This window comes from Mastigoproctus giganteus, chromosome 5 (assembly GCF_048544385.1).
Source record: "Mastigoproctus giganteus isolate SK-2022 chromosome 5, ASM4854438v1, whole genome shotgun sequence".
In the NCBI taxonomy this organism is placed as follows: Eukaryota; Metazoa; Arthropoda; class Arachnida; order Uropygi; family Thelyphonidae; genus Mastigoproctus; species Mastigoproctus giganteus.
Genome location: NC_143579.1, coordinates 11,546,349 through 11,572,132, shown reverse-complemented (window position 1 = coordinate 11,572,132; position 25,784 = coordinate 11,546,349). Strand labels below are relative to the sequence as shown.

Genomic DNA, 25,784 nt, shown 5'->3' with positions numbered 1-25,784 from the left:
CCTCTCTATGTAGCACCTGCTTAAATATTTTAATATAAATACATTAATTTTAATTCCATTGTTATAATGTCCTAAAATTTCTATATATCATCATGAAGATTATGTTATTTATAAGAAAATTTTAAACTTATTGAAGAAATAATATAAACAAGCATATAAAAAGTGACAAAATTACCTTCAGATTTTAATCTCACTGATAACTGCTTACTAAAACCTTCACTCATGGATGGAGGCAACAGCTGAAATACAGTTTCAGCAGTAGCAGCAGGATAAGAAAGTACCTGCAAAGCACTAAGGAACAGAGAATATAAACTATACACATAAAAATAAATATAAACTATACACATTTACTAAACCAATTATTCAGAATTTTGTATTTTGAATTATAAAATTGAAAAAAAATATGCAAATTTTTTAGCATACTTTCAGATAATGGATGAATGGCAGTCCATAAGTATTAATCAGTTTGTATACTTAAATTTCTAGAAATATTAGAACTAGAAAAAAATGTTGTGTATGTGTCTGCAAATTATGCCCAGACATGATGGATGGCATTATATGCTGAAAGCTTTGTGGATCAATTCTAGACTTGAGGGAGTCAGTAACGCTTTAGGGGGGGGGGGGGTATTCAACACGGCACACACTTATAGTTAGAAGGAATTTATTTTGTAGAGATGGTATTCATTTTAACAAAGTTGGTGGTGCAAGGTTTTTTGCCAGAATCATTAATATCCTAAGGGTTTTGGAAAACTGCTGATTGGGGGGGGGATAATATAGACATGGATTTATTTGATTATATGGGAATTCTTATTGTTGCCAAAACAGCAGATGTTGGCAATGTTTCAAATAAGTGGAAGATGAAGCCAGGAAACAAGCCTAAATTTCAAGGGTTGTGTATCAGGGTAGTAAACTACAGAAGAATACTTAATCTTAACTGTGTCTCCAGGAATGTCAGAAAAATGGATGAATTAAAACTTCTGGTTAGGACAATCAATGTTGACATGACAGGACTAAGAGAAATGTTGTCACCAATTTCCAGGGAATGTATAACGGTTAAAAACCACAGAACAGTACTGCCAGAACTACAGTTCTGTGGTATGTATAACATTAGCTTTAGTTGAGGCATATGATGCAAGAAAGCAAGCTTATATAGCATTGGCCAAAAAAAAAAAAAAAAAAAAAAAGAAAAACCACCCTTCCCATTTCACCCATCCAGTCACTCCAAATGTTTGTCTAGTTCAGCTTTAAATTTATTTAAGCTATCAACTTCCACAAAAACAGATGTAAGTCTATTCCAGCAATCAACTACCTGCTGGCTAAAGGCAAATTACCACACATCTATTCTTTTTTTTTTTTTTTTTTTTTTTGGTAGTTGTTGGCGCATCGGTTTCTGTGGCCATAATGCACCTCCCAAGGTTTTTGCAGTACTTTGATCCAAGCCCGAGGCGGGATTCGAACCCACGACCTTTGGGTTGCCAGGCAGGCACTTTACCCACCCGGCTAGCCTGGTCGGCCGACATCTATTCTACAACTGTCTTTCCTCAAATTGAATCTATGCTCCCTCAGGTTCTTAATCTGAGCAAGCGGAAGTATCCCATCAGCACTGAGCCTGCTCAAACCATTCAAGGCCTTATACACCTCAATCAGATCACCTTGCGGATGCCTAGTCTCCAGATGCTGCAACTTGCAGAACTTAAGCCCTTATTCATAAATGATACACCCCTTTGTTCCTCTCACCAATCTTGTTGCCATTCTCTGTACTCATTCAAGCAACTCTACATCCTTCCTAAAATGTGGCCTCCAGACTTGCATACAGTGCTCAAGGTGAGGCCTGACCACTGCCTTATACAAGGGGATAATCACCTCTTGTCTCTGCTAGCAAAATTGCTATATATCTTTGAAAAAGCTCCATGACCAGCTCTGGCACCCCCCGCCTGCACTGCTCAGAGAACTTCATATTTGACCCCCAGGTCTATTTTCATTCTCTACCTCCCGGAGTTTAGAACTTCAGAGTTGGTATATTTCTTTTGGGCCACTGCTACCCATTTGCAATACTTTTCATTTGTCAATTTTAAACTTTAGTTGCCACTTCTTAGCCCATCTGACTAACTTTTCTAGATCCTGTTGCAGTAGCATACTGTCTTTACTGTCATTAACAACACTGCCAACCTTTGCATCATCTGCAAACCTGAACATTAAACCTGATAAACCTTCATCGATACCATTGATAAATACACAAAACAACAATGGGCCCAGAACCAAACTAATGGGGACTCCACTGATAACAGAAGTCCATGTAGAGCAGTGTCCATTTATTATCACTCTCTGCCATCTCCCACTCAACCATCCCTTTATCCATTGCAGCAACTTGCCCTTAATGCCATACCACTCTAATTTGTACAGAAGTCTTCCATGTGCAACAGTATCAAAAGTTTTCCTGAAATTCATGTATAAAGTTTTCCTGAAATCCAACATTATGTTTTGCATCCAGTTCCTCTGTGGCCACATTGTAGTATCCAATCAAATTGGTCACACAAGACTTCCCCTTAACAAACACATGTGTCTAAACTATTACTGCAGTCTTGTCTAGGTGATCCTGCATCGCTTCTTTAACCAGTGACCCCATTATTTTCTCAAGAACAGAAGTTAAACTAACAGGTTCATAAATACAGTATTTGTGTCACCTTTGAACCCCCTTTATGAATTGGGGATATATTTGGACATCTGCAGTCCACTGGGATCTCCCCTGAATCTAAGGATGCACTCATAATTATGGCTAAGGGTTTGCTAACTTCCCTCGCTGCCTCTTTCAATATACAATCCCCCAGGTTCTTTATTTAGGTTTAATTTCAACAATTTCTCTTCCACCTGCTCTCTGTTATTACAAAATCATTTAGCTCCCTGTTAGAGTTTAGTAAACTTCCCTCCCCTTCCTTACAGAATTTCTCATGTGTGAAAGTAGATGCAATATACTCATTCAGTTTGTCAGCTATCTGAGCAGGATCATCAAATAGTCGAACCATCTATGTTAAGTGGACCAATCTGATTCATCCCCTACCTTCTAGAGTTTACATAAGTAAAGAGGTTTTTGATGTTTTCTTTGCATCCTTTGCCAAGGATTTCTGCTAATCAACCATTTTTTTTTCCTAACCTCTTTTGTCACTTTATTACAGACTAGCTTATATCTGCCATAGGCTTCTGTGTCATCTGATAATTTATATGCATCCCACACATTTTTTCCTTCTCTGCTACAAGCCTCATTAGTTCATCTCACAACCATTTAGGTCTTAATTTTGAACAGTATTTCACATTTGGTATGAAAAACCTAGTAGCTTCCAAGATTAATTCCTTCAAGGCTTCCCATTCAGAATACGATGTTTTAAACATCATCAGTTGATCTCACTGTATAGAATTTAAAAACTGTGAAATCACTGTAGTCACCTTTACGAAAACAAAAACCCTTCCTTTTACCCTTAATGATAGTTGCATCTTTATGTAAATCCCACATCAGTACACTGTGATTACTGTTATCCGTGGTTCCTTTATCTGCAAATTCTTAATGCATGAATAATCACTTTTAATAATCAGATCAAGAGTATTACTCCCTCTGGTTGCCCCTCGAACATGTTGCTGTAGAAAACAATCCTCCTATAAATCCACAAATGTCTTGCTAGCGTGTGAGTGAAAAATCTACAAGTTCCAGTAAATATCTGGAAAGTTAAAATCCTCCATTACAAGACATCCTGATTTACTGCCCACTCTATTTCTCTGCACAACTGTTCGTTATACTCATCATTAAACCTAAAACACACTCCTACTCTAATTTTCCCTTTCCCAGTGCTTATATCACACCAAACTGACTCAACATTGCACTGTCCATCCATATCACAACTGGATGCACTTCCTTAGATTTCACGAGTTTCTTAACTAACAGCATAACGCCTCCTCCCTTCCTACCTTGACTATCCTTTACATACACATTGTTTTTTTATGTAAAACCCAAACACGAGAGGTATTAGAACCTATAATACTTAGTACCGTGCTTGGGTTCGAGGTTGAGAAGACGAAAGAAGATATTTGTTGACATTGGACTTGAACTTCTGTAGACTGTAATTTTCAGGAAATACGTATGAAGGAAGGTTGTTCCAGAAAACGGCAGTTGAATGAATAAACGAGGAAGATGAAAAGTTGGTTCTGTGAGTTTGAAGTTAGACAGTAAATGGATGTTGGCTGGTGGCGGTACGTGTTTGGACTGTTTTGAAAGAGAGAACAGGAATTATAGAAGCCAATTCAGAAGAACAGTGCCCATGGAAGTATCTGTAGAAGAGGCATGCAGCAGAAACAGTACGTCTATGAGAAAGCGAGTGGAGAGACTCTCTGTTAGAGATGAATCATTAATTAACCTAACTGCCCTCTTCTGAATGGAATCAAGAAGCCTGAGAGAGGTTTGGGGGCACCACCCCAGATGTGGCAACAATATTCCATGGCAGGGCGGATTTGCGATTTATACAGAGTGAGCAGCTGTTTGGAAGAAAAGTAATGCCAAGAGGGAAAACCAAGTTTTTTAGATGCAGAGGAAGCAATATTTGTAATGTGCTTGTGCCAAGAGAGATCAGAAGTTAGGGTAATCCATAAAAGAGATATATCATTTTGCCTAGAAATCGGAGAGTCACCAAAGATAAGCATAGGAGCAGAAGAATCCTTTTTGTGAGATATAAGACAAGACTGAGTTTTAGAAGGATTGAAATCAACTAAGTTGTCTTTGCATCACTGGAGAATTACTTAGAGATTGGCATTTAAGGAATTGGTAGCAGATTTTCAAGAAGTTGAAGCTGATTGAGTAGGACAAGGTTTCTCAAAATGGAAAGTGGAATGCAATGTGCTATTATTGGCAAAACTATGGATAGGATTTCCAGTCAATGGAAGAAGGTCATTAATATACAAGAAGAAAAGAGTGGGTGAAAGAACTGAACCTTGGGGGACATTGGCATTAGTGGAGAAGTTAGAGAGCCATCTACCATCACCCTCAGTGAGCGATCAGAGAGAAAACTGGATAACCAATTACTAAAATCAGTTGGCAAACCATAAGATGGAAGCTTGTTTAGAAGACTTTTAGGCCAAACACGATTGAAAGCCTTTGAGATGTCAAGAGCAACTACTTGTGTTTCGCCGAACCTTTCCATTGAATTAGTCCATAAATGGGTAACATAAGCCAGAATATCACCAGTGGATCGACACTGATGGAATCCACACTGGCGATCATTGATCAGACGGAAGGTTTCTAGGTAGTTTAAGAGTTGGCGGTTAATTGATTTCTCCATTACTTTAGAAAGAGTAGAAGTAATTGCAATAGAACAATAATTGGATGGGAGGGATTTGTCACCCTTTTCAGGAACTGGCTGGATATGAGCAAATTTCCAAGCAGAAGAAAAAACACCTTTGGAATAAGAAAGTGAAAAAAAGGTGACAAAAAACAGGAGTAAGTTCAGCAGCACAGGTTTTTAGAACAAGTTGAGAAGTACCATAGGGACCTGGAGCTTTCTTAGCATCAAAATTTGTCAAAATCCTTCTGACATCCTTTTGATGAAATACCACAGGAGGCATTGAATGGAGCGTGTTGGGAATGGTGGGAGGTGTTTTAGAAAGTTCATTAATACATGAGTTGGAAGAAAAATGGGATGCTAGCAGGTCAGCTTTATCCTTGGCTGAAGTGACAACAGAACCATCTGGTTGGGACAGAGGTGAGAGCAGAGATGGGCAAAAGTTGCAGCCAATAGCTTTGGCAAGAGACCAGAATGCTTGACTACCATTAGGGCAAGAAGCAAGTTTTCTACTCTTAGCCTGTTCAAACTCTAATTTGAACTGATTAATAACTGCTTTACAATTGTTGTGAGCTTTGGTGTAGGCAGAAAATGAAACTGAAGAATTAGAAACAAGCCAATTACGATATGCAACATTCTTCTCTTGAACAGCCTTAGCACATTTATTGGAAAACCAAGGTTTAGATAAAGGACGAGATTTTAAAGTGGAGTGTAAGATAAACAATTCCATTCCTGCAAGAATAATTTCACTGACACGATCTGAGCAAACGTTGACATCAGAAGCTTTGAAACAGTAATCTGACCAAGGAAAAGAAGAAAAGAAGTCTCGCAGGTCATCCCATTTTGCATTCTTGTAAGGTCAAACAACATGAGGTTGGGAATAGCCATGAGATAAAGGCTCCATTGGAGAAGAGACAATCACCAAGTTGTGATCTGAAGTCCCTAAAGGAGCTCTCACTTCGACCGTGTACTTAGAAGAGTTGTTTGTGAGAAAAAGATCAAGCATATTAGCTGTATGATTAGGATTGTCCGGTATTCTTGTAGGTAAATGAAAAATCTGTGCTAGGTCATTAGTAATTGCAAAAACCTCAGCATCTCGACCAGCTGGGTCGGTGTGACTAGAAAACGGAAGCCAGCTGGAGTTGTAAACATTAAAATCACTAAGGAAAATTACCTCACTGTGAGGAAAGTTCAACTGGAGAAAGTCAAGTTGCAAAGAGAGGAAGTCAAAGAGCTCCAAGTGATTAGTGGAGTTGGGAGAACGGTAGAGACAACAGAAGAATTTAACACAATGAGGTAGAGAGATTTTAAGCCAGAGAAGATCAGAGAGAGGAGATTCCAAATTGCCAAGTCTCTGACAGGGAATATCAGAATGGACATATGCACAAGTTCCACCTTTGAGACGAAAGGAATCATACAGTGAATAATTTGGGCATCTGAGATGAGCATTAGTTGAATCAACTGATAACTGAGATTCTGTCAGAAAAAGTACATGGGGTTTGGCAGACTGCAAGTGGAAATGGACATCGTTGAGATTAGAATTGAGACCATGTATATTTGTGAAATGAATTAGGAAGTGCTTGGGAGGTTTAGATCTTTTCGCAGATAAGCTTGTTCTATTAGTTTGACAATTCATGGTGTATTCAATAGAAAGAAAAGTGGGTGGGACATGCTGTATGAAGTAATGAAATTTTTGGATACGGCGTACACGTGGTAAGAATATACCCAGATCCCTGACATAACGTGGCCTCGACAATGCTCCCCGCATACACACTACTCGGACTCCCTCCAGTCACTATCTGGCAGAGTAGAGGTAGCAAGATTATACACTAGCTGATCCGAAGCCTCCTAGAGAGTTACCAATAGGTTCGGTCCGGTGTACTAACTAGCGGCCGGCCTGCGAACACCGTTTTAGAGCTGTACCCTCGAAATGTAAGGAATATTGGATCTCGCCACGATGTTCATCATAACTTCGAAAGTCATCAATCATACTGCATGATGGAAGAGATAGGGAAAGGTTGACCGGAACTTAGCTCTAGAGACTAAACATGGATTCCACCACTTCAAGCCTCCAATATGCAAAGTGGTGGTATTGCACGGGTTGATGAGAGTCATCTATCACCTAGTACTGCCTGGTAACATAGAGGGGAGGTGTTCCTCCATGTGTTGTGGGCACCACACCTCGACCCCTGCTTACATTGGTTCACACCTGGGAGGTCACCCACATGTACTTGTGCATGGAGGTTATACCCAGGATTACTAACAGTCCCACTATCATGAAGGTGCAAATAGAGGATTTGGCTGTCACAGACCGTCTGGACTTCACCGAAATTGGGTCCACTTGACTTGACTTGAGTGTCACCCGAATATCAGTTCCATCAGCGTTTTAGATTCCCAGGTAGCAAGCACAGCTTGTCTGGCATATCTGAGAGAATGTCTGTGACAACCTCAAGGACCTGTGTGACAACCTCAAAGACCTGTACTCCTCAAATTCCAATTCTACACTGCTTATATCTGTATGACACCATGTCTCTGATATCCCAATAATATCTGCCTTTAATGGCTTGATCAGCACTTCAAATTCATCAAATTTATTTACAATACTCCTAACATTGGTGTACATGCAAATATACATAACTATTCTTAACTCTTAGTGACCCTAACACATCACATGTATTTACTTGTTCCATGATGACTCCTAGAAGCCCTTGAAATTCACAGTACCTTGCTTTCCAGGTTGCTGCTCATTCCAAAAGAAGCAGTGCAAGTATCACTTTTGCTTCTGCCTGCAGCTACCGTTAATTGTTTAGTCTGTGAATCCCCCAAGCTGGCAGTTTTCCAACCCACCAGCACTGCCTCAATAGCATTAGCAAATATTCTTGCCCCCTTTCTATTTAAAAATATCCCATCCCTATAGAAGCAGTTTCTCCTATTAGCAAGCATAGACCACACTGATAAATATTCTACCCCACGAGTCTTGCACAGTCTCTCCAGGGCCAAACTGATTGCAAAGTTCTCATCATATACTCCCTCCTATCGTATTTGGGCAGAATTGCCGACACTTTCAGCTTTAATCCTAACTCACTATTTATTTTCAATGTTGACCTGTACTTGTTAAGTAAATCTGCAGATCTTTTACTTTTAAAGTTATTAGTGCCAATGTGTTCAACAATATCACCTTTTGTGCCCTTAAAAGATGATATCTGCTTATGTTCGAGAGGCAACCAGAGAAAGTAACACTCTTGATCTGGTTATCAGCAGTGATCATTCGTGTATTAAGAATTTGCAGATAAAGGAACCACTAGGTGGCAGTGATCACAGTGTGCTGAAGTGGGATTTACTCAAAGAGGTAACTACCGTCAGGGGTAAAGGAAAGGGTTTTTGCTTCCGTAAAGGGGAGTACAGTGGTCTCAGACAGTTTTTAAATTCTGTACAGTGGGATCAACTGACGATGTTACCAACAGTAAATTCTAAGTGGGAAGCATTCAAGGAATTAATCGTGGAAGCTACTAAAAGGTTCATACCTATTAAGAAATATTGTTCAAGGTTTAGGCCGAAATGGTTCTCAAATGAACTAATGAGACTCGTGAGAGAGAAGAAAAATGCATGGGATGCATATAAATTATCAGGTGACGCAGAAGCCTGGGGCAGATATAAGCTAGTCTGTAATCAGGTCACAAAGGAGGTTCGGCAGGCGAAGGCGGATTACGAGAAATCTTTGGCAAAGGATGCTAAGAAAAACAGCAAGGATTTCTTTACTTATATAAACTCTAAAAGGAAGGGGATGAATATGATTGGTCCACTTGACATCGATGGTTCGACTGTTGATGGTCCTGCTCAGATAGCAAACAAACTGAATGAGTATTTTGCATCTACATTCACACGTGAGGAATTATTACAGTTTGAAAATGGAAGAAGGTTATCAAATTGTAGCAGTGTGCTTAATGATTTTGTAATAACTGAGAGCAAAGTGGAGGAGAAATTGTTGAAGTTAAACATAAGAAAAGCACCTGGGGTGGATGGGATCAATCCAGTTATTTTAAAGGAGGCGGCAAAGCAACTAAGCAAACCCTTAGCCATAATTATGAGCGCATCCTTGGATTCAGGGGAGGTTTCCACGGACTGGAGATGTGCAAATGTGTCCCCAATTCACAAAGGCGGATCGAAGGGTGACACGAATAATTACAGACCAGTTAGTTTAACTTCTGTTCCGGGTAAAATAATGGAGTCACTGGTTAAAGATGCATTGCAGGATCATCTAGACAAGACTGCAGCAATAATTCAAACACAGCATGGGTTTGTTAAGGGAAAGTCTTGTCTGACAAATTTGATTGGTTATTATGATGTGGTCACAAAGGAACTGGATGCAAAAAATAATTTTGATATCATATACTTGGATTTCAGGAAAGCTTTTGACACTGTTGCGCATGGAAGACTACTGTACAAATTGGAGCAGAATGGTATTAAGGGTAAGTTGCTACAATGGATAAAAGGATGGTTAAGTGGGAGAAGACAGAGGGTGGTAATCAATGGGTGCTACTCTTCGTGGACTAATGTTATTAGTGGAGTCCCACAGGGTTCGGTGTTGGGTCCACTGTTGTTTTGTGTATTTATCAATGATATTGATGAAGGTATATCAGGCTTAATGTCGAAGTTTGCAGATGACACAAAGGTTGGCAGGGTTGTTAATGACAGTAATGGCAGTGTGCTACTGCAACAGGATCTAGATAATTTGGGCAGATGGGCTAAGAAGTGGCAACTGAAGTTCAACCTTGACAAATGCAAAGTACTGCATATGGGTAGAAGTAACCCCAGAGAAACGTACCAACTGTGTGGTACTACACTTAAGGTGGTAGAAAATGAAAAAGACCTGGGAGTAATTGTGCAGTCAGATATGAAGTTTTCTGAGCAATGCAGACAGGCTGCTAGGGCAGGTCATGGGGTTTTGTCAATGATATATAGGAATTTTGCTAGCAGGGAAAAGGAGGTGATTGTCCCTCTGTATAAGGCAATGGTCAGGCCACGCCTTGAGTACTGCGTACAGGTCTGGAGGCCTCATTTTAGGAAGGATGTAGATTTGCTTGAGCGTGTACAGAGAAGAGCAACACGACTGGTGAGGGGAATGAAGGGATTCTCTTACCAAGAGAGGCTTAAGTTCTGCAAATTGCAGTGGCTGGAGACTAGGCACCTGCGCGGTGATCTGATTGAGGTCTATAAGGCCTTGAATGGGTTGAGCACGCTGAATTCTGATGGGATCCTTCCACTTGTTCAGATTACGAACCTACGGGGACATAAGTTCAAATTAAGAAAGGACAGATGTAGAATAGATGTGCGGAAATTTGCCTTTAGCCAGCGGGTGGTTAATTGCTGGAACAAACTTCCATCTGTCGTTGTGGAAGTTGATAGGTTAAATAAATTTAAGGAGGAACTGGACAGGCATTTGGAGGGAATGGTGTGATTTTTTTTTTTTTTTTTTTGGCTGATGCTGCATAAGCTCCTGCTTTCTTGCATCATGTGCCACTACTACTACTACTACTACTACAATGCCATAAACTTTTGCCCCTGGCAGACATACCCCAGTCCTTTGCCCCCTGTCCTTTTTGCGTATATTCCCCGTCTCCATGACTATAGATATCATAGGGCTTAGAGTAGCATTAGTATTTTAGCATTAGCAAAGGCACATGATGCAAGAAAGCAAACTTATATAGCATCAGCCAAAAAAAAAAAAAAAAAAAAAAATCACCCTTATTTCACCCTTCCACTCATTCCAAATGTTTGTCAAGTTCTGCCTTGAATCTATTTAAGCTATCAACTTCTACAATGACAGATGGAAGTTTGTTCCAGAAATCAACCACCCGCTGGCTAAAGGCAAACTTCCACACATCAATCTTACAACCGTCTTTCCTCAAATTGAATTTATGCCCTCTCAAGTGACTATTCTGAGCAAGAGGAAGAATCCCATCAGCTTGAGCATGCTCAATCCATTCAAGGCTTTAATATAACTGGATAGATCCTATCCACCCCAGGTGCCTTTCTTATGTTTATCCTTAACAATTTCTCCTCCACTTTGCTCTCAGTTATTACAATATCATCTAGCTCACTGCCAGAGTTTAATTCATCTCTGGCATTCCCCTCCCTGAATAACTCCTCATGTGCGAATGCAGATGCAAAATACTCATTTAGTTTGTTAGCTATCTGAGCAGCATGATCAACAGTTGAACCCTCGATATTCAGTGGACCAATCTGAATTATTCCCTTCCTTCCTTCTAGAGTTTACATATGTAAAAAATTCTTTGCTGTTTTTCTTTTTCTTTGCATCCTTTGCCAAAGATTTCTCATAATCTGCCTTCGCCTGCCTAACTTCCTTTGTAACTTGGTTACAGACCAGCTTATATCTATCGTAGGCTTCTGTGCACCCATTAATTTATATGTAACCCATGCATTTTTCTTCTCTGTTTGTTTATTTGTTATTTGGTTTTTAGAAGCATTAGCAACTAAGGCCATATTGCTCCAGGATATGCGGTGGTCATTCCCTGACCTTTCCGCATCCTCCATATTTGGTGGTGATGGGCTCGAACCCCGGTCTAATCAAGAAGCGTGTGCTACGCACTGCTGCTCCTTCCCACCTGGCTACGGAGGTGCGTTCCATTGTATAGAATTTAAATACTGTCTCAGACCACCGCAGTCACATTTACGAAAGAAAAAACCCTTCCCTTTACCCCTGATGGTAGTTACCTCTTTCAGTAAAAACCACATCAGTATACTGTGATCACTGCCTCTCAGTGTTTCCTTTATCTGCAAATAATCAGATCATGCCTCTTGAACATGCTGTTGTAGAAAACAATTATCCAATAAATCCGCAAAAGTCTTGCTAGTGTTCGAGTGAACAACCCACCATATCACAGATACTCAACTGGACTGAGATCCAGTGACTGAGGAGACCAAAGAAGTATGGTTAATTCACCCTCATGCTACTGGAACCAATTTCAAGTGCTCCATTTTTGTGACAGGGCACATTATCATGTCGGAAGTAACGGTTACTAGATGAATAAACTATGAACATGAAGAGATGCAATTGGTTGATATCAATGCTCAAATAGGCTCTGGCACTTGGATGACACTCCACCAGTATTGTGGAACCTAACTTGTGCCATTAAAAACAAACATTCTGCATTCTATGATACTGCCACCGTTACACCAGCTTACAGTGTTGGTACACAACTCAATGGGACCACTAGTTCATTTGCTGTTGGTATGTCTTAGTTTTAAGTCAGCTTAGAACAAAATGAACCAGAATTCACAAGCCAGGCAACTGTCCAATGTCACTGTTACTGCACCCACTGTACTCACAGCTTCTAGGTTTTAGACGACAAGAGTGGAATCCAGTGAGGTTAACTGCTGCTATATCCCATCCATGACGGTGTTAAGATGTATTGTGAATTCTTATATACTATTATGTGTACCACTGTTGTACTGAACTTTCATCTGAATAATCAATGGACACTGCTCATCGTGGACTAATGTTATTAGTGGAGTCCCTCAGGGTTCAGTGTTGGGTCCATTGTTGTTTTCTGTATTTATAAATGATATTGACGATGGTATATCAAGCTTAATGTCCAAGTTTGGCAGGGTTGTCAAGGACACTACTGACACTATGCTGCTGCAACAGGATCTGGAAAGGTTGAGCAGATGGGCTGAGAGGTGGCAAATGAAGTTTAACATTGACAAATGTAAAGTACTACATATGGGAAACAGCAACCTCAGAGCAACGTATCAACTCTGTGGTACTACACTGACAGTGGTAGAGAATGAAAAGGACCTGAGGGTAATTGTGCAGGCAGATATGAAGTTCCCTGAGCAGTGCAGACGGGCTGCAAGAGTAGCTCATGGTGTCTTGTCAATGATATACAGGAATTTTTCTAGCAGGGATAAGGAGGTGATTATTCCGTTGTATAAGGCAATGGTCAGGCCACACCTTGAGTACTGTATACAGGTCTGGAGGCCTCATTTCAAGAAGGATGTAGAGCTGCTGGAACGAGTACAGAGAAGGGTAACAAGATTAGTGAATGGAACAAAAGGGTACTCTTACGAAGAAAGGCTTAAGTTTTGCAAATTACAGGAGACTAGACACCAGCGAGGTGATCTGATAGAGGTGTATAAAGCCTCGAATGGTTTGAGCATGCTCAATGCTGATGGGATTCTTCCTCTTGCTCAGAATAATCACCTGAGAGGGCATAAATTCAAATTGAGGAAAGACAGCTGTAGGATAGACGTGCGGAAAATTGCCTTTAGCCAGTGGGTAGTTGGTTGGTGGAACAGACTTCCATCCCTTGTCGTGGAAGTTGATAGCCTAAATAAATTTAAGGCTCAGCTGGACAGGTATTTCGAACAAACGGAGGGGTGAAGTGGAAGTGGGTTTTTTTTTTTTTTTTTTGGCTGATGCTGCATAAGCTTGCTTTTTTGCATCATATGCCTCTACTAATGCTAATGCTAATAACTGCAGCCTGTCTGCTAGCCTGCATCATTCTTTTATATTAGCAGTCCTATGTGCCAGAGATAGTGGTACACTCTACACATTGCTATATGTGAACACCCCATTAGTGTCCATGATACTTGTGGCAGCACATCAGATGATGCTACTATCACAGAGTACTCAAAGTGACTGGGGTCATTTTGCTGGCCCATTCTCTCAGTTAACTGCATATTCACACACCATCCCTTAGTATTTGACTACCTGCTTTATATGATCCAGTACAGATATGTGACACTGAACTGTCCCTGGCAAAATAGTCGATTCACTTGATGGCAGGAGCGTGCCCAACTGAGTGAATACACAGGGTGTCGAAAAACCTCCTTTACAAAACTGAAATGTTATTGTGTGAATAGAGTATATGATGCAAACCTGAAACTGCTTCCAGTTGAACAGAAGATATTGAGAAGTTTTCATTCGCATTCCAGAAAGTGCACACACTCCAATAGTAGGCAGTATAATTACAAAATTGTAATCATGGCAGAATTTATTAAAAAAAAATAGCATCCTCTTGCTTTTTGTTGTCAATTAGCAACTACTGTATGAGCTATAAATTGTAGAGTTTCATCCTGACAGCAAATGACACATTACACACTGCTGAACATGTTAACTTCATGAAGTCCAGAAAAGTCCATATGACTGGCACATTGTATGAATTTCCCTGAATTTCACATAAAACGTCCTCGAACCAGCTCCACTGACTTTTGTTTGGCTGCCGCCACCACCACCACCACCTTGGCTGAGAAAATTGCATAAATAAGAATCCTGTATGAATTTCCTGTACAACTGCAGAAATGTAGGTCTAAACTGGTAGCTTCTATTTAAACTGTGTTCGAAATTTATGCATAACAGCAATGGCAGACCACTGCTGACCGAACCAAAGTATACACCGTGTTTTCTGGAGGCAGAGTGTGTACTTTGGAGGCTGGTAAATTCCACCACAATTAGAATTTTACAATTATGTTGCTAACTACTGCTGTGCACATATTTTCCAGTCGGTGAATAAAAACTTTAAGATATCCTCTATCACCTTGAAGTGGTTTCAGGATTGTACTCTATTCACACAATAACATTTTAGTTTTGTAACAGAGATTTGTAGTCTTCCTGTATGTTTATATGTATGTGTGTGTGAATAAAGCAATAAAAAAATTCAATTAAAGAAAGTGAGAAGATAACTAACAGATAACTAATAAAATATGCATAATAAGAAATATATAATTACAAAATTGATAAAATAAGAATGCTATCAATTTTGTAATTATATATTTCTTATGCATATTTTATTAGTTATCCTCTCTCTCTCTCTCTGTGTTTCCCTCACTACTTCTCCATTTTTCTACCTTCTTATTTCTACTTTCTTGTTATTCTATTCAACATATATATATAAATATATATATAGCATACTTACGACTTCTGGTGATGACTAGTTAGCTTTCCTATTGACAAAACATTGCTCCATTCTACATTAGTCTTATGAATATTCCTGAGATAGCTGAGGGCTTCATGTAATTGGGTTTGTGTGCTGCACATTCTTTTGTACCTATGTTCTGATACACATCCCACTTTATACCCTGAAAATTATAATCTGAATTAAACTAAGATTTATTTTTCGGAAAAACTAAACTGCTTCAATCTAACTTTTTTAAAGTAAGCTTTAAAATATGCATTGCCAATACACTCATACAAAGTTACCATTAAGGAAATGTGATGGGATGTACTATGCAGTGTCATTGAATCTTTCCAGAACAAGGGCCAGATACATAAAAAAATATATAAATAAAAGAATAAAATGCAAAATAGCATCAAGGTTAAAGGCTGTTAGTGACAACAGTGCAAACTAAAAAATACTGACCTTTAGACAGCATAAGTATAGAGAAAAATTTGATACGTACTTTCTACTAGTGAGACTTAGTTCTGTTCATCATTTAACACATCACAAACATTCTAATGTTAGTCATGATAATTCTAATTCATCTGCAAGTGTAAGTCAGCTTTTGAGTATTTAAATATATATATATATATAAATAAAAGAATAAAATGCAAAACAGTATCAAGGTTAAGTGCTGTTAGTGACAACAGTGCAAAATAAAAATAAATAAAAAATACTGACCTATTTCTTTGCATAAGTATAAAGAAAAATTTGATATATACTTTCTAATGGGACTTAGTTCTGTTCATGATTTAACACATCACAAACATTCTAATGTTAGTCATGATAATTCTAATTCATCTGCAAGTGTCTGTGTATAAGTCAACTTTTGACTATTTATTTGCAATGCTTGATTTTTGGAAACAGTTGTTCATAGACGGCCTGATATAGCTGAGTGGCCAGGAGAGAGAGAGTGCACTCGCACATGCTGTTTGAGAGGACCGGGGTTCGGGCCCATGACTGCTAAATACAATTAATGTTTGTATTGATGATTTATTGTAAATTCCACTGACCTGGTGATCATGCCGGAGTATAACCAAGAACATAGATAAGTGCTCTCAAACAAATATAAAGCACAACAGCATGCTTTGGCAGTTCAGGGAAACTGTGGGGATAACAGAGTTTATAAAATGCCTTTTGGTTTTTTTAAAATTCTGCTTGTGAATGGAAATGGATTGCATTACAATTTTTTAATTAAAAATTTTTTAATTTAAAAATCTTTTCTTTCTTTTTTTTTTTTTTTTTTTACAAATATCACTTTCAATGAATCAAAACTTTCATTAGTTCTGTTCAAGATAAGAAAATAATCCCATAAACTATAAATGTGAAACTATTATGCCTTCCATTTTAAAATTTATTTCTGCTTTATATATTATATATATAATCAAAAATATGAAGAAACCCTTATTAATTCTGCTTGAAATAAAAATGAAAAATTAGCCTAGCTCCTGCCTTTTTGCCCCTTTCCGATGTTTGTCTGCGAGAACCCCAGTCAAGACTTATATTGTTTGATTCTTCTTCGGAAGAGCTTTCGAGTAGTAATAATTTTGTTTGTGTAGATTTATTGGCGGCGCTGGTGGCACCAGCTGTATGCTAGCTAAATTAGTGCGCTCTTAAAAATTAATAAATAAAGAAGGTTTTCGGGAGTGTTGCTCAAAAAGAAGTTATATTTTAGATAAAATAAGTGTGGGTGAGTGATAGGTTAAGATTTGGGACCTAAACGTGGTTTTAATTTTTGGACTGAACTTTTTAAAATGGTTATCATTATTATGTTCGGACATAGGAAATTTCAAGGTCATTAAATTTTTAAGGAACTATAATCAGTCACTGGGAATTCTTAGTAGAATAGTTGTGCTACATGATAGCTTTGATGTAGAAGTTTTCAGGATACCAAATTGTATTTAAAAATACTCACGTTTTGCTGAGTTACACATTATTGGTATTTTCAAGGTCACAGTAATTTTACCGAGTCAGCCATTAGATGTTTCCAGGAGATAAAACTACAGCAGTGCCACCTGCTTGGTCAGTGGTGACTAGAAATTCGGCATAAATTGCGTAAAATTATGACATCACGAGGCAGCTTCATCACTGAATAAGAGCTACTCCATTTATATGGCTGCGGCAGGTTTAGTAGTTTAATTTGTTAAACTACTAAAGCACCGAAAGATATATGCTCCCAGAAGGGCCTCCCATGGCGGAAAGGTTTCAGTGGAGACGTCAGACGAAACCCGTTTCAAAAGGTCCACACACGACCTTTTCAACTAAATTGTGATCCAAGAAAGCAACGGGAAACTACTTGGATTATCCTTCCCTTGAAAACTTCAATGATAGATTACGCACATTGAAATGCTACATCTGGCCAATACTGCTCTACGGTGTAGAAACCTGGACTCTAACATCAGCCACTACAATAAAGCTCCAGGCCTTCGAAATGTGGCTCTACCGAAGAATGCTGAAAATTCCGTGGACAGCCAAGATAACCAACGCACAGGTCCTGCAGGACATGCACACGGAACGGGACCTGCTCAAAACCATCATCAGCAGGAAATGCAAATACCTAGGTCACATCGCTAGGAACCAACAAAAATATCACCTACTACCACTCATCCTGGAGGGAAAAATCGAAGGCAAGAAACGCCCAGGCAGACCGAAAATGGCATGGCTAGATAACATCAACACCTGGCTTCACATGACAACAGCACAAATTCTACACGCAGCGCTAGACAGAGAACAATATCAAAACGAAGTCGCAAACGCCATTCGGCAGCATTGAAGAAGAAGAAGAAGAAGATTTAGTGGAGTTTGAGCTAGGCTAATTTTTAATTTTTCAACTTTAGCCATGTAAGGCTGGATATTCTAGTAATGGCTTATTCCACCCGCCCCATCAATTGCCTCCAGCAAAGGTCAAACAACCACAGCAACGGAACATACAGCTACTTCAAGCAGTGACCCTGACACTGGAAGCCATACCCTGCAACAACAGGTGAATACCTCAAGGTCCAAAAGCGACCAACAACAATAACACATACACAGTCGAACAATGCTCCTACGAATGTAATAACTGAGAGGAAAGTGGAGAATAAATTGTTGAGGATAAACATAAAAAAGGCACCCGGGGTAGATGGGATCTATCAAGCTATATTAAAGGAGGCAGCAAAGGAAGTAAGCAAACCCTTAGCCATACTTTGACAGCTTCCTTGGACTCAGGGGAGGTAGACTGGAGATGTGCAAATCTGACTACAATTCACATAGAAGGATCAAAGGCTGACACAAGCAATTATAGACCTGTGAGTTTAACTTCTGTTCCAAGAAAATTAATGGAGGCACTGGTTAAAGAAGAACTGGAGAATCATCTAGACAAAACTTCAGTTATAGCTCGGACACAGCATGGTTTTGCTAAGGGCAGGTCTTGCCTAACCAATCTGTTTGGATACTATGGTGGCAATCACAAAAGAACTGGATGCAGGGAACAACTTTGGTATTATATATTTGGATCTTAGAAAGGCTTTCGAGACTGTTGGACATGGAAGACTGCTGAACAAATTGGAGCAGTGTGGCATTGGAGGCAAATTGCTGCTATGGATAAAGGGATGGTTGAGGGGGAGAAGGTGGAGAGTGGTGGTCAATGGACGCTGCTTGTCGTGGACTAGTGTTGTTGGTGGAGTCCCTCGGGGTTCAGTGTTGGGTCCGTTGTTGTTTTCTGTGTTTGTAGATGATGTTGATGATGTTGTATGTCGGGCTTAATGTCCAAGTTTGCAGACGGTGCAGGGGTTGGCGGGGTTGTTGGGGACACTACTGACATTATGCTGCTGCGGCAGGATCTTGGGGGGTTGAGCAGATGGGCTGAGAGGTGGCAAATGGGGTCTAACAGTGACGAATGAAAGGTGCTGCATATGGGGGGCGGTGGCCCCGGGGTGGCGTGTCGGCTCTGTGGTGCTACACTGACAATGGTGGAGAATGGAAAGGAATGAAAGGGAGTGGTTTTGCAGGCAGATGTGAGGTTTTCTGGGCAGTGCGGGCGGGCTGCAGGAGTGGCTCATGGTGTCTTGTCGGTGGTATACAGGAATTTTTCTGGCAGGGATGGGAAGGCAATTATTAGCATTAGCATTAGTAGAGGCATTTGATGCAAGAAAGCAAGCTTATGCAGCATCAGCCAAAAAAAAAAAAAAAAAAAAAACCCACTTCCACTTCACCCCTCTGTTCGTTCAAAATACCTGTCCAGCTGAGCCTTAAACGTATTTAGGCTATCAACCTCCACCACAAGGGATGGAAGTCTGTTCCACCAACCAACCACCCGCTGGCTAAAGGCAAATTTCTGCACGTCTATCCTACATCTGTCTTTCCTCAATTTGAATTTATGCCCTCTCAGGTGATTTTTCTGAGCTAGAGGAAGAATCCCATCAGCATTAAGCATGCTTAAACCATTCAAGGCTTTATACACCTCTATCAGATCACCTCGCTGGTGCCTAGTCTCCAGACACTGTAATTTGCAAAACCTAAGCCTTTCTTCGTAAGAGCACCCCTTTGTTCCATTCACTAATCTTGTTGCCCTTCTCTGTACTCGTTCCAGCAGCTCTACATCCTTCTTGAAATGAGGCCTCCAGACCTGTATACAGTACTCTAGGTGTGGCCTGACCATTGCCTTATACAATGGAATAATCACCTCCTTATCCCTGCTGGAAAAATTCCTGTATATCATTGACAATACTCCATGAGCTACTCTTGCAGCCCATCTGCACTGCTCAGAGAACTTCATATCTGCCTGCACAACCACCCCCAAGTCCCTTTCATTCTCTATCACTGTCAGTGTAGTACCACAGAGTTGATACGTTGCTCTGGGGTTGCTGTTTCCCATGTGTAGTACTTTACATTTGTCAATGTTAAACTTCATTTGCTACCTCTCAACCCATCTGCTCAACCTTTCCAGATCCTGTTGCAGCAGCATAGTGTCAGTAGTGTCCTTGACAACCCTGCCAACCTTTGTATCATCTGCAAACTTGGACATTAAGCTTGATATACCATCATCAATATCATTTATAAATACAGAAAACAATAATGGACCCAACACTGAGCCCTGAGGGACTCCACTAATAACATTAGTCCACGATGAGCAGTGTCCATTGATTACCACTCTCTGTCTTCTCCCCCTCAACCACCCCTTTATCCATAGCAGCAATTTGCCTCCAATGTCACACTGCTCCAATTTGTGTAGCAGTCTTCCATGTGCAACAGTATCAAAAGCCTTTCTAAGATCCAAGTATATAATATCAAAGTTATTCCCTGCATCCAGTTCTTTTGTGACTGTATCATAGTATCCAATCAAGTTGGTCAGGCAAGACTTCCCCTTAACAAAACCATGCTGTGTCTGAGCTATAACTGAAGTCTTGTCTAAATGATCCTGCAGTGCTTCTTTAACCAGTGCCTCCATTAATTTTCCTGGAACAGAAGTTAAGCTCACAGGTCTATAATTACTTGTGTCAGCCTTTGATCCTCCTTTGTGAATTGGGGTCACATTTGCACATTTCCAGTCTATGGGTACCTCCCCTGAGTCCAACAAAGCTCTCATAATTATGGCTAAGGGTTTGCTTACTTCCTTTGCTGCCTCCTTTAATATAACTGGATAGATCCCATCCACCCCGGGTGCCTTTCTTGTGTTTATCTTCAACAGTTTCTCCTCCACTTTACTCCCAGTTATTTCAAGATTCTGTAGCTTACTGCTAGAGTTGAATACACCTCTGGCATTCTCCTTGCTGAATAACTCCTTATGTGTGAATGTCGATGCAAAATATTCATTTAGTTTGTTAGCTACCTGAGCAGGATCATCAACAGTTGACCCATCAATATCAAGTGGACCAATCTGATTCATCCCCTTCCTTCTAGAGTTTACATAAGTAAAGAACTCCTTGCTGTTTTTCTTTGCATCCCTTGCCAAGGATTTCTCGTAATCTGCCTTCGCCTGCCTAACCTCCTTTGTAACTTGGTTGCATATCAACTTGTATCTATCATAGGCTTCTGTGTCGTGTTAATTTGTAAGTATCCCATGCATTTTTCTTCTCTGCCATATACCTCATTAGTTCATCTGACATCCATTTTGGCCTAAACCTTGAACAATATTTCTTAGTTGGTATGTAAAGCCTAGTAGCTTCCAAGATAAGTTCTTTGAATGCTTCCCATTTTGAATTTGCTGTTGGCAACATCATCAGTTGGTCCCACTTTATAGAATTTAAATACTGTCTCAGTCCATCGTAGTCGCCTTTACAGAAGCAATAACCCTTCCCTTTACCTCTAATGGTAGTTACCTCTTTGAGTAAATCCCACTTCAGCACACTGTGATCACTGCCACCTAGTGGTTCATTTATCTGCAGATTCTTAATGCATGAAGAATCACTGCTGATAATCAAATCAAGAGTATTACTCCCTCTAGTTGCCTCCCGAACATGCTGATGTAGAAAACAATCATCCAATAAATCCACAAAAGCCCTGCTAGTGTGTGAGTAACCAGCCCCCAAATTCCAGTCAATATCTGGGAAATTAAAATGTTCCATTATAAGACTCTCTGATTTACTGGCCCACTCTATTTCCCTGTACAGTTCCTTATTATACTCATCAGAGTCATTAGGCCTATAGCACACTCCTACTCTCAATTTTGATCTCCCAATGCTTATGTCACACCAAACTGACCCAACACTGCACTGTCCGGCGATGTCGACTGGCTTCACTTCCTTGGTTTTTATGTGTTTCTTAACTAATAGCATAACCCCTCCCCCCTTCCTATCCTGTCTATCCTTTCTGTAGACGTTGTACTCCCCAAATTCCAGTTCTGCATCTCTTATATCTGTGTGACACCACGTCTCTGATATCCCAACAATATCTGCCTTTGATGTTTTGAGCAATATCTCAAATTCATCAAATTTATTTACTAAACTCCTAGCATTGGTGTACACGCAAGTATACCTGCACCTGTTTCTATTCTTAGCTACCCTAACACAACCCATGTGTTTACTTGTACCGCAATGGTTCGCAGCAGGCTCTGAAATACCATGCATCTTGTTTTTCAGGCTTCTGCTCATTCTAATAGAAGCAGTGCAAGAATCTCTTTCACCTCTGCCAGTGGCTACTGTCAATCTATTGGTCTTTGTCTCCCCCCAAGCTAGCAGTTTTCCGACCCACCTAACACTGCCTCGATAGCATCAGCAAATATTCTTGCACAGGGGTTGGCGGGGTTGTTGGGTATACTACTGACATTATGCTGCTGCGGCAGGATCTTGGGGGGTTGAGCGGATGGGCTGAGAGGTGGCAAATGGGGTCTAACATTGACGAATGAAAGGTGCTGCATATGGGGGGGCGGTGGCCCCGGGGTGGCGTGTCGGCTCTGTGGTGCTACACTGACAATGGTGGAGAATGGAAAGGAATGAAAGGGAGTGGTTTTGCAGGCAGATGTGAGGTTTTCTGGGCAGTGCGGGCGGGCTGCAGGAGTGGCTCATGGTGTCTTGTCGGTGGTATACAGGAATTTTTCTGGCAGGGATGGGAAGGCGATTATTCCCTTGTATAAAGCAATGGTCGGGCCAGACCTTGAATACTGTATACAGGTCTGGAGGCCTCGTTTCGGGGGGGGGGATGTGGAGCTGCTGGAATGAGTGCAGAGAGGGGAAACAGGATTGGTGAGTGGAGCGGGGGGCTGCTCTTGCGAGGAAGGGCTTGAGTTTTGCAAATTGCAGTGTCTGGAGGCTGGGCACCGGCGAGGTGGTTTGGTAGAGGTGTGTAGGGGCCTTGAATGGTTTTTGCTGATGGAATTCTTTCTCTTGCTCGGAGTAGTCACCTGAGTGGGCGTGGGTTCGAGTTGAGGAGGGACGGATGTGGGATAGATGTGCAGAAATTTGCCTTTAGCAAAGGGGTAGTTGGTTTGTGGAACAGACTTCCATCGCTTGTTGTGGAAGTTGATAGACTAAATAAATTTAAGGCTCAGCTGGACAGATATTTCGAACGAACGGATGGGTGGAATGGGAGTGGTTTTTTTTTTTTTTTTTTTTGGCTGATGCTGCATAAGCTTGCTTTCTTGCATCATATGCCTCTACTAATGCTAATGCTAATGAAGCAACTGCTATCACTTCCCAGAAAAATGGAATAGTAATCTTTGCTACCAAGGAAAACACTCCTTTAGAGCAGTACCTTACAGTGATTGTGGAGAAAGTACCACCAAAAAATATTACTCATGCCTCCCGTGTGGCGGGAACTGTGTAGGTGTATTTCAGCCACCCCTCATTGGTGCAAACTATCCTGCAAAATGGAATATACATTGGTCTCCATCACCTGTGAACACCGCCAATTGCCTTAGCATCAACGAAAGTTACGATATCTAATGTCCCACCTGAAATTCCTCATCAATTTCTGAGAGGAATTTTATCCAAATACAGATCTGTTACCAGGAAAATATGCATACTCTCTGAAATTCCATGAAACCGGTATTTTCGCATATAAAAAGTTTCTGCAGGTAAGCACTTATGCACTTCACCAACAATGATGCAGCAAACATCCCAAAACTCATCAAAGTCGATTTAAGTGGAATCACTTACACATTTTATACCTCCATTTCCTCTCAATGTTTCTTCTGCTGTGAAGAGGGCCACATCAGGAAAAACTACCCGCATATCTCTACCTCCACTGAAAGTAATACCGAAATTCAGGTGGCACCAACCAGGGTAAGGCCAGATCCACAAAGTGAGCTGACTGCTGAAAACAATGGGGGTACAGAAGAAACCATCAAATACTCTGAGATGCTTCCCACACCAAGCACATCAGAAAAAGAAAATTCAAAGATCACGGAGGATCAGGATACACACTCCTTTCAGAAGACCCACCAACCGAAACAAGAGGGTTTTCTCAGAATCAACCCCCCCCAAGGCAGTCCATATCCAAAGTCACAAAACAGAAGAAGACAATGGATACCCTGGTAGGAAAACAGCCAACCACTAACCAAACCAACAGGAAGGAAGAAAATAAATACAGAATACCACAGAAGTCAAAAGGTCAGATCCCAAATAAGCCATTCATACCATCAAGTATGGAAATAAATAAGCATTTAGAAACCACCAATAACTCAAACGAAGAAGAACTTGAATCTCTGGGACCGGAGAAGAGAACAACCGTGATTCCAATGATTCGGATGCTTCAGAGGACGGGGAGGGGGTAAGCAATTTTCCCTACACTAAAGGCCACCTAAATGTGGAAAAATTATGCTCCTTTCTACGGGAAGTAGGTGACTCCCCACAAAAGCTGGTGACAGCTCTGAAGTTCACCACTAACATACCAGAGCTTATCTCAACTTAAAGACATGTGTTTTAAACTAAAAGAAAAAAAGGACAGGGCAGATGTGAATAGATCCAAGCACCTGTACTACTTGATTAATAGGCTCGAACAGCAATACTATCAATCAGGATGTTAACCTCCCCAAAACTTGCAAGACCCTTACCTTTATTCCTGCAGATAATGTAGACATGATAGTATCCTAAGTGTCAGCAAACATGATAGCATGCCAGGGGCATGCTATCATGTTTGCCTTGGTATGTCTGCCAGGGGCAAAGGTTGATGACGTTGTAGAGCGGATATCATCTTTTAAGGAAACAAAAGGTGATATAGTTGTACACGTTAGCACTAATGATATTAAGAGTAGGAGACCGGTAGAATTACTTAACAAGTACAGGTCACTGTTGAAAAAAAGCCATGAATTAGGGTTGAATTTGAAAGTGTCTCCAATTCTGCCCAGACACGATAAGAGGGAGTATATGAGGAGAGCCTTGTCGATCAATTCGGCCCTGGAAAGATTGTGCAAGGCTCAAGGGGCAGAATTTTTTCAGCCTGGTGGGTACTTGTTAACAGAAGGGACTGCATCTACAGGGATGGGATACACTTAAATAGAAAGGGTGCAAGAATATTTGCTGATGCTAACAAGGCAGTGTTAGGTGGGTCGGAAAACTGCTAGCTTTGGGGAGAAACAAGGACTAATAGATTAACAATAGCCACCAGCAGAGGTGAAAGTGATTCTTGCACTGCTTCTATTGGAATGAGGAGAAGTCCTGGAAAACAAGATGCAGGATATTTCAGAGATTGCTGGGAGTTATTGCGGTACAAGTAAACACATGGGTTGTGTTAGGGTAGCTAAGAAAAAGAACAGGTGCATGTATACTTGAGTGTACACTAAGAATTACTGAGAATTACTAATTCTCAGTAATTCCTTTAATCCTGAAGGAATTCTTCCTCTTGCTCAGAATAATCATTTGAGAGGGCATAAATTCAAATTCAGGAAAAACAAATGTAGGATAGATGTGCGGAAGTTTGCCTTTAGCCAGCGTGTGGTTGGTTGGTGGAACAGACTTCCATCCTTTGTTGTGGAAGTTGATAGCCTAAATAAATTTAAGGCTGAGCTGGACAAGAATTTGGAACGAATGGAGGGGTGAAATGGGAGCGGGTTTTTTTTGGCTGATGCTGCATAAGCTTTCTCTCTTGC

The 25,784-nt window shown here is 40.5% G+C and overlaps 1 protein-coding gene across 4 annotated transcripts in view; it reads right to left on the bottom strand.

Moving 5' to 3' along the window:
* The window catches only part of LOC150085171 (5-taurinomethyluridine-[tRNA] synthase subunit MTO1, mitochondrial), a 421,026-nt gene that overhangs the window by 251,885 nt on the left and 143,357 nt on the right, over positions 1-25,784 (bottom strand). For all 4 annotated transcript variants that reach the window (XM_090373908.1, XM_090373907.1, XM_090373910.1 and 1 more), the window contains exons 13-14: positions 15,260-15,422; positions 176-291 (exon numbers count right to left, since the gene is read on the bottom strand). In XM_090373908.1, coding sequence (XP_090230034.1) covers positions 176-291; positions 15,260-15,422 — 279 coding nt within the window. The remainder of the gene's footprint in view (positions 1-175; positions 292-15,259; positions 15,423-25,784) is intronic.